Here is a 13,145-nt window from a genome sequence, read left to right as displayed (position 1 = left end):
GAGTTTGCTGAAAACGAAGGTGGTAATATTTGCTTTTAGGACTATAGTGCTCATGCACAGTCACCAGAAAATAGTCATTGATGGGGACGCCCCCTCCCGCCCCCTCAGGTCCAGTTAAGCCAACCTCCTGAGGGTCCGCAAGGCCAAGTACCGCACCTGGGGGGACATGGCCTTCTATGTCTCTGCCCCCAACCTCTGGAATGAACTCCCCAATCATCTCAGAGTTGCTCACTCCCTCCTCTCCTTCAAACCTCTCTCAAAACCCACCTCTTCAAGATAGCCTTCCCCAGCTGAGGTCTGGTTAAGATGTTTTTAACCTAGCACTGACATTTTACTTTCCTTTTTTTTTTTTTTTTTTTATTAAAGCTGTTCCTACCGTTTTATGTAAAGCGATTTGGGTACTTAGATAAGCGCTATATAAATCTGAGCTATTATTATTATTATTATTATTATTATTATTATTATTATTATTATGTATGAGGGGTGGGTGGATAGCCTTTTCTAGTTTGCTCTCTGCAAGAGAGCAGCTGTGTATTATTGTCAATGTATTGTGTATTTATGTGTTGTGAATGTTATGTATCACTTGACTATCCTGATGGCTGCTTGGTACAAATTGTATTTCCGCAAGGACAATAAAGCATCTATCTATGTACGTATAAGCACATGCTCCCTCCTGTGCAAAGGGCCTTATTGAAACATGAAAACACTAGCAAATATTCCGCCTACGTGTGACACTTTTTTTTTTTACTTATCATCTGGCTGGCTGAACCACAGGTGTGCCACATTTGCAATTAATTGAGCAATACACCGAGCTGCAAAGGGGGCCATCTTTCTAGCACTGAAAAGAGTTTTTTTTAAAAACGGTTCACTCTCAAAGTAAAGATGAATGGCCACAGCTCTAAGTTTTATCCCCATCGGATGACACAGCTGGGCAGCGACGAGTCACCAGTTGCCGAGCAGAAACCTTGTATGTCCGAAATGACTTTTCAGGAAATACGGTGGGGAACGGGAATTATGTAATTGGCCCCCAACCCACTCCAATCTGTTCCAGGGACCCCCCTAGTCCCCCCCCCCCCCACAAGTCAACAGCAGCAAACGTAGCAAATGTACAAGCTCACGCTGTGTCATTTCACGCCGCGTTTTGGGTTTGTAGATCTGCTACTTTTGATGCTTTTTAGTAACACTGTAGGTAGGTGTGACACTGTATGTACAGTAGGACATTCATTTATGAAAAATTCAGACCGGTCTGAAGTGAGTGGTACTGTACTGTACTGTACTGTACTGTACTGTACTGTACTGTACTGTACTGTACTGTACTGTACTGTACTGTACTGTACTGTACTGTACTGTACCGTACTGTGTACTGTACTGTACTGTACTGTACTCCTCCCTGGTGTGTGCGTGCATGCGCGCGCTCGCTCTACTGGCCACTTTAGGTGTTGCAGCACTTGCAGCACGTATGACATACGTACACATACACGTACGTATGTATGCATACATAGACACATCGGAGTGGCGCTAGCACCACAAAAAGTAATATGGAGATACAAGGATTCTGCCTGACAACGACGATGTATTACCACCTTATTACCCCTTATTTTATCCACTCTTCAAACTCAGGATATTTGCAGAAGAATATGGAACTAAGTGCTGTCGTTTTCCACGAGAGAATAAAGAGAGACGCTTGTTCTGTGGGCGGAAAAAAAACAAATCGTCGCTGTCTTTGTTTTTGTTTTTAAACTTTTTTTTGTGTTTATTTCTTTCGTACATTAACCCCTACTTGATCAGCGGTGCACAAAAGCATCGAAACGGCATCGGCTGCTTTTGCCGTTTTTTTCGAATTGGAATCCTGGAAAAGCAATCCGTTTTTGGAGGACATAATAATATATGAGGTTTTCACCCGACGGAGACGAAATGCATGCTGCTGTTCTGTTGCGCTGGCTTATCTCTGTGGAGGTGGGAACAGACTGCCTCTTAGCAGACTGAACTGGGCCGTTTGCCTCTGGAAAAAGAACAGCACCACCACCGAACCTCTATAAGATAGCCAGGCAGGACTAGAGGCTTTATGCTTTTTGCTGGGTTGGACCCGGGCCAAGTGATCCCTCAGGAAAAGATCCACGAGACAACAGACAGTCAGAAGCATTTCTTCCTTCTGGAGGAGAAGATAAAACGCAGTTTCCTGTGGCTTCCTCTATCCAGGGCCTGGGAAGCCACTTTCCTCGTCACTTCATTCACCAATCTGCCTTTTTTTTGTAGTAGTAGTAGTTTGTCATCTCATGGCTGCAGATTGTCCCTATAGTCCTACGTTGGAGTTTCTTCCCTGGATTGCCTTCTCCTGGAAACGCTTGCTCTCGTGGGGGAAATAAAACCACAGCATAATGAACACACATTGTTTTGATGTTCCAGGATTTCCATTTCTTCAGTGCTGTGCCCGTGCAGATAAATCTTACGTGGGAGACTTCTTCTTCCAAGGATCCTGTCTCGACTCGTATTGTAGCTTCCCTGAAATTGTACGCCACAGAAATCATGTAGAAATCATGTAAATGATAACGATATGAAAATCATTCCTTTAGACCACAAGCAACATGTCCTTGTTCATTAGTCAGGCTGCAACTATCGATTATTTTCTTAGCGGTTATTCTATTGTTTGCAATTTTTCATTGATCGAAAAGCACATTTTTTTATGTTCAATTATTCTCTTTTTGAACAGGTTATCAAATGTGTTTTTTATTATAATCAATTACATTTATTTCATTCAAATGTATATTGTTGCTGTTTTTAAAACTGTTTGTGTTTTTCCGTAAATTATCGCCCTACTGTACCTACTGTACTAGATCTGTGGTTTTCTTTTTTCTTTTTTTTGTCAAATAGGTTTTTATTGAGAACAGATTATAAATTGTTACACGAACAATATGAAATACATTTTTGAGTGGTGTAAACCACTCCTACAACTGGCTTTGTTAGTCTGTGCAGAAAAAATGAGCATGGTTGCTATGTTCACCCTGTTCACCCGGGTGTGATTTCATTATTGAGTGGTGTAAACCACTCCTACAACTGGCTTTGTTATTGAGTGGTGTAAACCACTCCTACAACTGGCTTTGTTATTGAGTGGTGTAAACCACTCCTACAACTGGTTTTGTTAGTCTGTGCAGAAAAAATGAGCATGGTTGCTATGTTCACCCGGGTGTGATTTCATTACGTCAGACATGATTTCATTACGTCAGACAGGTTATATAAGACCTTACACCACTCAGTTCACACGGGTGTGATTTTTCTTTTATAGAAAACAATAAAAAGGAAAGAAAAAAATCAAAAAGACAAAGAGAAAGAAAACCCTCAACCCTCCCATCCATACTGCTCAGTGACACCGCATATACGTTGCCATAGCACCCGTTTTAACTGTCAGCCGGTGTCCCTTGTGGAGATCTGTGTAAGTGTGAAGACTGCAAACTGAAAAGTGTACTTGGCTATCAATTTGGCCCACTGGCAGAGCCTGATTGGTTGAGCCTCAATTGGCTGAGGCAGAGGCTAGAAACAGGTGCACAGGTGAAAGGAGTTGGCCTCATTAGGCCCACTGGCAGAGCCTGGCCAGAGCCTTTTGTGGTGATTCTGGAGAACCGTGGGTCCGACCGACTCGATACCTGGCACTGGACTCCCTGTGGGGGTGTGGAACGTGTGTTTCGAATGTGAAGTCGGTGGGTCGCACGTATGCCGAGACGTGGCGCATTTATAGTAGGATTACAATTATTAATATTTTTATTATCATTCATATGTGTTCTGTTTAGGTGAAAAGGGCACCCTCACCCACGGCTCGGTGGTCGCCGGGCGCTTTGAGGGCTTCATCCAGACGCATCAGGGCACGTTCTACGTGGAGCCGTCTGAGCGCTACTTCAAAGAGCGGAGCGTTCCCTATCACTCTGTCATCTACCACGAGGACGCCATGAGTGAGTTACAATCGTCTCATTGGAATCATTAATCCATTTAGACCTGATTTTTCAACAGCTAAAGCATAAGATAACGCTTAAAACACCAAAAGGGGTTCCCACCCAGAATGTATTAAAGATGTGCAGTGGTTGAACGTAACTTTAGTACTAATTTACTTAACACGTTGGGTTTGCCGCCGCTATAGCCGGTTGAGTGCCAGCCGGATGCACAAAGCTTTTATTGTGAAGCACTTTCACTTTCCGTTCCCCTGCAAAAAAATCAGGGAGTGAAATCGCCCATTTCTTAAATCCGTCTAACAGAACTTTATTTCTCTTCGGATGCAGAGAAAACATCTGAAATGAGCCCAGAGCGTCCGCGTTCTGTTGAATCACCGCGGATGCAGCCTAGATTCTGAGAAAAATTGGTTTGAAAGACCGCGTTTATACAGGAAGTGGACGGCGGGGAAATTCAGAAAATGACGAGCAAAGCCAGAAAACCAATTGAGAATTAGTCAATATTGGCGGGACATCGTTAGCTGTTGCTTTCTGTCTGGGTGTTAATAGTAGGGAACATGCATAAAGTGAATGGCAAATCGAGTAGCAAAGTGAGTTTAACATCGTTTAACGTAGTTTAATGCAATCATATTGGACTTTTCTGTGTGGATGTATGGACTGTCAAGGCCAGAAAGTAGTTTTTTGGCACTCAGTAGGCGTTCCCGCATAACTTCCTGGTTTGATGATGATGTCACGCGCATACCCTCTATTAATTAGTGACTCATCCATGGCATGCTCAGCACGCCTGCATTTCTCTGGCATGTTGTGCATGTGAAAGCATGCACAACATGAGCACATGGCGCGCACGCACACACACACACACACACACACACACACACACACACACACACACACACACACACACACACACACACACACGCACGCACGCACACACACACATGCCCATATGTTCTGTGTTACAGCACTAATCACCGAAGGAAGAAGAGCGCTGCTCTCCTAAACAGTGTTTAGGATAAAAGGGCAGATGGTCAGGCGGATGGATGTCGTTGAGAGGTGGTGCTGTGAATTAACACCGTTTCTCAATGTCTGGCCTGCGGTCCAAAAACATTGACCTTAAAGGTCTGGTGACATACAAAAATAATTGTAATTTTTCTTGTTTTAGTTTTTTACGGTTTTCTATACCCTCAATTGCACCCAAACAATCTGAACTTTGAACATTCAGTAGATTTTATGTGGTCTGTGGTTTTCTTCTTTTTTTGTCAAACAACTTTATTCTGGAAAAAAAACACTATGCCATCAGCACGCATGCTCCTCCGACTGCCTTGATCTTGTCCTCTGCCTTTCTGCTGAAGAACTTGGCCTTGACGATCACTGGCTGCTTGGGCAGCTTACCTTTCCCCAGGATTTTGTAGTAACCAGCGCGGACGGCATCGATGATGGGCGCAGCGCCTTCCGGCTTGGCGGCGTAGTTGAGCCTAGTCTGCTCGCTCACCAGAGTCCACAACTTGTCCAGGTTGATGGTGGGGCAATGCTTTGTGTTCTTCTTCAAGTGGTAGTGTCTCATACCCACCTTACCAAAGTACCCAGGATGGTATTTATCGAAGTTGATCCTGTGGTGATGCATGCCACCAGCATTACCACGACCTCCAGGGTGCTTTCGGTGCTTGCCAACGCGACCATGTCCGTGGCTGACGTGCCCTCGGAGTTTCCTGGTCTTGGTCTTCTTGGTAGGCATCTTGGAGGAGAGTTGAAAGAGGCGGTCTTGGGTTTTCTGAATAATTTGGCTCAAACAAGTGCTCTGATTTTCCTGTGGGCTGTGATGTAACGGTCCTATAAAATAGCTCAAAGCTCTATTGCTAGTTGCAATAGTTAGAACCCGCCGATTAGAACTTAAACCAGGATGATTAACTGCCTTACCCTTGAGCAGACCCCTGTTATATATTATCCGACCAAACTATGCTTTGTCACGATGATGACTTAAGGTGCGTTCAGACTTGAATTTAAATATTCGCCTCAGTTCTTCCGTTTGTGCTGCGCCAGGTCGCGCTGCGCCTGTTTGCAGCGCTCGCGCAACTTCTCGTCTTTGCATTGACTTTGTATGTAATCGCGCCGCTCTAACCAGCCATGTCTGAACACACCTTAACCCATTTAGACCTGAGGACTACATGTCTTCTAAATCCTGACAGTTTTCTCAAACATTTTCATGTCAAGGACCCCCAAAATTATATGTAATTGGCTGCCACCCCCCAATCTCAAAATATGATGTTTCAGCGACCCTCCCGTAGAAAAGTTTTGAGTAAAAAATGTTCGGTCTGAAAGAATATATATTCCAAATTTGCGCAACATTTTCACGATTTTTCAAAAATAGCAGATCTACGAGCTACGAGCTTGTAGATCTGCTATTTTTGAAAAGCTAAAGCATAACATAATGCTTAAAACACCAAAAGGGGTTCCCGCCCAGAATGGGTTAAGCCAATCAGATCTATCCATATATGGGTTCTACCACATCGATCTGATATCAGCACTAGGTCAGCCAGGGCCAAATATAGGGATTGTCATGCTAGACATTATCATATGTCATATAGCCCAACGTGCTAGTCGAATATCCCCATATATGGAGACTAAATATCCAATGAGCAACTCTCCCAGCTCCGATAATATGAATGGAAGTGATAGTCTTTGTTACAGGTCCACTAATCCCGCCCCCTCTCTTTTTCTGTTAAAACCTTTTAATACACTTTTGAAGGACCATGACAAAGACATTACATGTTGTTCAAATGTTGTTCAAAAAAACACCTGTGTGAAGTGAGGGGCACTCTTATCATCGTACATCATCATGGCATAAAATAGACACACTGCCTATTTGCTCAGACACCATGCCGTAACATTCTGCATTATTGTCAATGGGAATTTAATGTTTGTGAAGGACAAAGTTTGTGAACATACACTAAAAGTGCGATATAGGAGGGGATAGCGCCCTTCAAAAAACGTTGGGATTTGTAAATGTAATCATAGGCTGAGAAACAAATCACACCCATGTGAAGTGAGGGGCGCTCTTATCATCATACATACATAATGTTTGTTTAAGCAATGGTTGCTAATGTTTGTTTTAGTCCTCAAAACATCTCGTTATTGTCTATGGCGTTTTCTTAAAGATGGAGTGCCACAATTTTGTTCCACCCTAATCAGGTAGGCTATTATTATAATATAAGGACGAAGAACTTTTTCCACAAAGTGTACAGTATTTGTTAAAATCATGCTTTTATGTGGACACGCCCACCAGTTCATTAAGTATGCCTGGTTTGCCTGGTGGGTGGTGATTGGTGGTGATCCACCTGAACTGAAGCCGCACCCACAGCTGTTGTTGTATGATAAAGGGGGAGGGGTTATGGGAGGGGCTGATAGTGTGATGTCACTATATTACTGTTTATTTCATTGGCCCGTTTGACAGTCAAGGGTTCAGCCTCCAGGAAGAAACCCTAAATACAAAGTTAATACACCATTGCACATAAAAACGACTCCAGGGTGTCTAATGAGGTACTGTCACCTCATAGACACATGAAAAACTGGAAAAACACAAAAATTGTGGCACTCCATCTTTAAACAAGCATCGTTGAAAGACAAACATTGAGATGACATCAATGACGGGCACAAAAAGGGTATATATATATATGAACTGACGTAGACGTGTTTCTTAGTTGCGCGCAAACCCAACGTGAGTGAACAACATTGTCTTTAAACCGTTTTTTAATAAGAAGCGATCCGTGAAGCACTGCAAAGATGCCCAGGGAAGACAGAAAGGCCTGGAAGGCCAGCTACTTCACCAAGCTCGTCGAGCTGCTCAACGACAACCCCAAATGCTTCATCGTGGGCTGCGACAACGTGGGCTCCAAGCAGATGCAGACCATCCGCAGGAGCCTGCGGGACAAGGCCGTGGTGCTCATGGGCAAGAACACCATGATGCGCAAGGCCATCCGCGACCAGCTGGTGCACAAGCCGGCCTGGGAGAAGCTGCTGGGCCACCTCAAGGGGAATGTCGGCTTCGTCTTCACCCAGGAGGACCTCACCGAAGTCCGGGACATGCTGCTGACCAACAAGGTGCCGGCGGCGGCCCGCGCCGGCGCCCTCGCCCCCTGCGACGTGACCGTGCCGGCCCAGAACACGGGCCTGGGTCCCGAGAAGACCAGCTTCTTCCAGGCCCTGGGGATCACCACCAAGATCTCCAGGGGCACCATCGAGATCACCAGCGACGTGGGCCTGGTCAAGTCCGGCAGCCGGGTGGGCGCCAGCGAGGCCACGCTGCTCAACATGCTCAACATCTCGCCCTTCACGTACGGCCTGGTCGTCCAGCAGGTGTACGACAACGGCAGCGTCTACGACCCCAACGTGCTGGACATCACCAGCGAGACGCTGCACGCCCGCTTCCTGGAGGGCGTGAGGAACGTCGCCAGCGTCTGCCTGGAGATCGGCTACCCGACGCTGGCCTCCGTGCCCCACTCGGTGGTCAACGCCTACAAGAGGGTCCTGGCCGTGGCCTTGGAGACGACGGACTGCTCCTTCCCCCTGGCGGACAGGCTGAAGGAGTACCTGGCCGACCCCAGCGCCTTTGCAGCGGCTCCGGGTGCGGATGAGGCGCCTGAAGCTTCCGCCGCCGCTCCTGCTGCTGCTGCTGTGGAGAACACCAAGGTGAACGAGGAGTTCGAGGAGTCCGATGAAGACATGGGCCTGGGTCTGTTCGACTAAATTCACACGTTTCTCTTTTTTTTAAATATATATATATTCTTTATACTTGTCAGAAATGTAAATGGCACGAGGCACAGGAAGGCTAAAAAGATAACACAAAAAAAAGCCAAATTGTGAAATATTATCAGAAAGAGGTAAGGAATTGTGAGAATAGACTATCTGCAAGCTTGGCTATTCTCACAATATTTGTGGAACCGAGTCGAGCTAAATTTAACGCCTCAACTGCTACAATTCCAGGTGCTTGTCAGGGTGGGGCGTCCCCAGTTCTAATGTTTATTTTTTTGTTCAATTATGATCTTTTTGTGGGTGGTGTCAGGGCATTTACGAAGGATCAAGCTGAGCCCGAACAGAAGGTCACCCGTGTGACCGCGGGCGGAGGGTGATGTCACCTGATGATGTTTTCTCCCCCTCCCCAATGCATAAATACTGGAACCTTTCATACGGATGAACAGATCGTACCAGGCAGGGAACAGTCGAGGAAACCAATAAACCTTTGAGCGATCGGACCATGACGGACCAGGGCGAGAAGGAGAAGGAGAACCCCATGAAAGAGCTCCGCATTCAGAAGCTCTGCCTGAACATCTGCGTGGGCGAGAGCGGGGACCGGCTGACCCGCGCCACCGCCGTCCTGCAGCAGCTGACGGGACAGGCGCCCGTCACCTCCAAGGCCCGCTACACCGTGCGCTCCTTCGGCATCCGCAGGAACGAGAAGATCGCCGTGCACTGCACGGTGCGCGGCGCCAAGGCCGAGGAGATCCTGGAGAAGGGGCTGAAGGTGCGCGAGTACGAGCTGAAGAGGCACAACTTCTCCGACACGGGGAACTTCGGCTTCGGCGTCCAGGAGCACATCGACCTGGGCATCAAGTACGACCCCGGCATCGGCATCTACGGACTGGACTTCTACGTGGTCCTGGGCAGGCCCGGCTACAACGTCGCCGAGAAGAAGCGGAAAGGAGGCCGTGTGGGTTCCCAGCACCGTATCTGCAAGGAGGAGTCTATACGCTGGTTCCAGCAGAAATATGATGGCGTTATCCTGCCTGGAAAGTAAAAAAAGAAGAAAGACCACCTTTTTGACTTTTCTTTTTACAAACCCCCCCACAAAAAAAAATAATAAAATAAAAAAGGAGAATAAACCTATAACCAGATTCCACTCTTGGAAGAAGCAGAGAAATAATGGTGTCATCCTTCTTGGAAAAAAAACAAGGAAGGATGAAAAATGATGGCGTCATCCTTCCTGAAAGAAAAAAGAAAGAAAGAAAGGAAATAATGCCCCCAAAAAAGGAGAATAAACCTATAACGAGATTCCCCTCATGGGGGATTACTGTTCTAGTTGGACAGTCTGAAGCCATTCCTGTTCCAGTTGGACAGTCTGAAGCCATTCCTGGCACCCTAAAGATGTGAGAACATGCTTTCAAACGTTGAGTCTATGTGGTGGTCAGGGACGTTGGAGTCTATCTGGTGGTCAGGGACGTTGGAGAGTCTATCTGGTGGTCAGGGACGTTGGAGAGTCTATCTGGTGGTCAGGGACGTTGGAGTCTATCTGGTGGTCAGGGACGTTGGAGTCTATCTGGTGGTCAGGGACGTTGGAGTCTATCTGGTGGTCAGGGACGTTGGAGTCTATCTGGTGGTCAGGGACGTTGGAGTCTATCTGGTGGTCAGGGACGTTGGAGTCTATCTGGTGGTCAGGGACGTTGGAGTCGATCTGGTGGTCAGGGACGTTGGAGTCTATCTGGTGGTCGGGGACGTTGGAGTCTATCTGGTGGTCGGGGACGTTGGAGTCTATCTGGTGGTCGGGGACGTTGGAGTCTATCTGGTGGTCGGGGACGTTGGAGTCTATCTGGTGGTCGGGGACGTTGGAGTCTATCTGGTGGTCGGGGACGTTGGAGTCTATCTGGTGGTCGGGGACGTTGGAGTCTATCTGGTGGTCGGGGACGTTGGATGGTGGTCGGGGACGTTGGAGTCTATCTGGTGGTCGGGGACGTTGGAGTCTATCTGGTGGTCGGGGACGTTGGAGTCTATCTGGTGGTCGGGGACGTTGGAGTCTATCTGGTGGTCAGGGACGTTGAGTCTATCTGGTGGTCAGGGACGTTGAGTCTATCTGCTGGTCAGGGACGTTGGAGTCTATCTGCTGGTCAGGGACGCTGGAGTCTATCTGGTGCTCAGGGACGTTGGAGTCTATCTGGTGGTCAGGGACGTTGGAGTCTATCTGGTGGTCAGGGACGTTGGAGTCTATCTGGTGGTCAGGGACGTTGGAGTCTATCTGGTGGTCAGGGACGTTGGAGTCTATCTGGTGGTCAGGGACGTTGGAGTCTATCTGGTGGTCAGGGACGTTGGAGTCTATCTGGTGGTCAGGGACGTTGGAGTCTATCTGGTGGTCAGGGACGTTGGAGTCTATCTGGTGGTCAGGGACGTTGGAGTCTATCTGCTGGTCAGGGACGTTGGAGTCTATCTGCTGGTCAGGGACATTGGAGTCTATCTGCTGGTCAGGGACGTTGGAGTCTATCTGGTGGTCAGGGACGTTGGAGTCTATCTGGTGGTCAGGGACGTTGGAGTCTATCTGGTGGTCAGGGACGTTGGAGTCTATCTGGTGGTCAGGGACGTTGGAGTCTATCTGGTGGTCAGGGACGTTGGAGTCTATCTGGTGGTCAGGGACGTTGGAGTCTATCTGGTGGTCAGGGACGTTGGAGTCTATCTGGTGGTCGGGGACGTTGGAGTCTATCTGGTGGTCGGGGACGTTGGAGTCTGTCTGGTGGTCGGGGACGTTGGAGTCTGTCTGGTGGTCGGGAACGTTGGAGTCTGTCTGGTGGTCGGGGACGTTGGAGTCTGTCTGGTGGTCGGGGACGTTGGAGTCTGTCTGGTGGTCGGGGACGTTGGAGTCTGTCTGGTGGTCAGGGACGTTGGAGTCTATCTGGTGGTCAGGGACGTTGAGTCTATCTGCTGGTCAGGGACGTTGGAGTCTATCTGCTGGTCAGGGACGTTGGAGTCTATCTGCTGGTCAGGGACGTTGGAGTCTATCTGGTGGTCAGGGACGTTGGAGTCTATCTGGTGGTCAGGGACGTTGGAGTCTATCTGGTGGTCAGGGACGTTGGAGTCTATCTGGTGGTCAGGGACGTTGGAGTCTATCTGGTGGTCAGGGACGTTGGAGTCTATCTGGTGGTCAGGGACGTTGGAGTCTATCTGGTGGTCAGGGACGTTGAGTCTATCTGGTGGTCAGGGACGTTGGAGAGTGTTAGAGGGGCAGGGGCTAAAATCACTTTTGGACCAAAAAATAGCCAAAATAGCAGATCCACAAGCTCACAACGCTGTGGCACGTTGAGAGCTTGTAGATTAGCTTTTTTCGGAGCACGACCCACGACCCACCACTCTAGTTACAAGTAAGACGCGCGAACGCGGGAAGCGAACGCAGCTCGTAAATTGCAAAAACAATTAGAATAAATTACGTCATTTTTTAAGGTTTTTTTTAAGTTACGTTTTTTTTAAGTTTTTCCTTTTAAAGTCTTTTTTTAAGTTAAGTTTTTTTTAAGTTAAGTTTTTTTTTAAGTTTTTCCTTTTTAAGTTTTTTTTTTAAGTTAAGTTTTTTTTTAAGTTAAGTTTTGTGTGTGTGTGTGTGTGTGTGTGTGTGTGTGTGTGCATGTGTGTGTGTGTTTTTGTGTGTGATACAGCTGCGCCCTCTGGTGGTGGGCGGGTGGTGTTACAGCGTGACACACACACACACAGACAGACAGACATGATCTGCTGGGTCTCATAGTAAATGCTCACTGCGTTCGCAATAAGGATGCGGTGTATACGGCATGGATTTCTAAAGAAATTTGTTCCAACGCAAAATGCTGTGTTCAAGTTCAGGAGACTTCGGATAAAAGCAATTCTCCTGAATGCTGCCTTCCGGCATGGCATGGAAAGGAGAGGAAGGCATTTGCATTCCTTTCACTATAGTAAATGCTACATTCATGGTCTGGAAAGGGCAGTTGTTTTACAGACTGGTAAAAGGGCAGGGCCTCAAGCCCCCTTTGATGTCTGTGTGTGCACGTCCCTGTCGGTGGTTCTCAAAGTGGGATTCAAGCACTGACCCCTAGGGGTCATTTTAACCACTTTATTCTACTAGCTATTATAGTGCGTAACTTCGTGCCACGCGATGAGCTTGTAGATCTGCTACCCTTTTGTTTTTGTCCCGGACGGCTGGCGTAGACGTCTAGTCACCTAGGCTGCTAATCCAGCCTGACGGTGTGTCACGGGTTCGAGTCCCCAGCCCAACGACCTTGGCTGCGTGTCACTCCCCATCTCTCTCTCTCTCCATTTCCTTTCAGACTACTTACGCTATATATTTCTCAATTTATTTCTGCATTTGTAAAGAAAAACAAAAAAAATTATAAACAGAACGTTAAAAAAAAGACTGCTTTACGCTATCAAATAAAGGCAGAAAAAGACCAAATATAATATATATATAATATATAATATTGAAGCGCT

General features: G+C 47.2%; 4 protein-coding genes across 4 annotated transcripts in view; 3 read left to right on the top strand and 1 right to left on the bottom strand.

Moving 5' to 3' along the window:
• Positions 1 to 13,145, top strand: part of LOC306920810 (disintegrin and metalloproteinase domain-containing protein 10-like) — a 132,498-nt gene that overhangs the window by 56,260 nt on the left and 63,093 nt on the right. Inside the window, 1 exon segment of the mRNA XM_079497722.1 lies at positions 3,786 to 3,944. Within this exon segment, the coding sequence (XP_079353848.1) occupies positions 3,786 to 3,944 (159 nt within the window).
• On the bottom strand, positions 5,205 to 5,689 carry LOC306920817 (large ribosomal subunit protein uL15-like). The gene has a single exon (XM_079497730.1). It carries the CDS (start codon positions 5,671 to 5,673, stop codon positions 5,227 to 5,229), a length of 447 nt encoding a protein of 148 aa, XP_079353856.1. The 5' UTR covers positions 5,674 to 5,689; the 3' UTR covers positions 5,205 to 5,226.
• Positions 7,719 to 8,681, top strand: LOC306920815 (large ribosomal subunit protein uL10-like; the record flags this gene model as incomplete). The annotated part of the gene is made up of 1 exon (XM_079497728.1): positions 7,719 to 8,681. One exon carries the CDS (start codon positions 7,719 to 7,721, stop codon positions 8,679 to 8,681), a length of 963 nt encoding a protein of 320 aa, XP_079353854.1.
• On the top strand, positions 9,190 to 9,729 carry LOC306920816 (large ribosomal subunit protein uL5-like; the record flags this gene model as incomplete). Its single annotated transcript, XM_079497729.1, has 1 exon — positions 9,190 to 9,729. The coding sequence occupies one exon, from the start codon at positions 9,190 to 9,192 to the stop codon at positions 9,727 to 9,729; it is 540 nt and encodes a 179-aa protein (XP_079353855.1).

The sequence above is a fragment of the Electrona antarctica genome (genome assembly GCF_951216825.1).
Source record: "Electrona antarctica genome assembly, chromosome: 3".
NCBI classification, from domain to species: Eukaryota; Metazoa; Chordata; class Actinopteri; order Myctophiformes; family Myctophidae; genus Electrona; species Electrona antarctica.
Note: the sequence above shows the minus strand (reverse complement) of the source record. Positions and strands in the feature narration are given on the sequence as shown.

What these genes read in the sequence shown, in the direction of transcription:
- LOC306920817 (XM_079497730.1), bottom strand. Translation starts at nt 5,673, where the DNA reads ATGCCTACCAAGAAGACCAAGACCAGGAAACTCCGAGGGCACGTCAGC.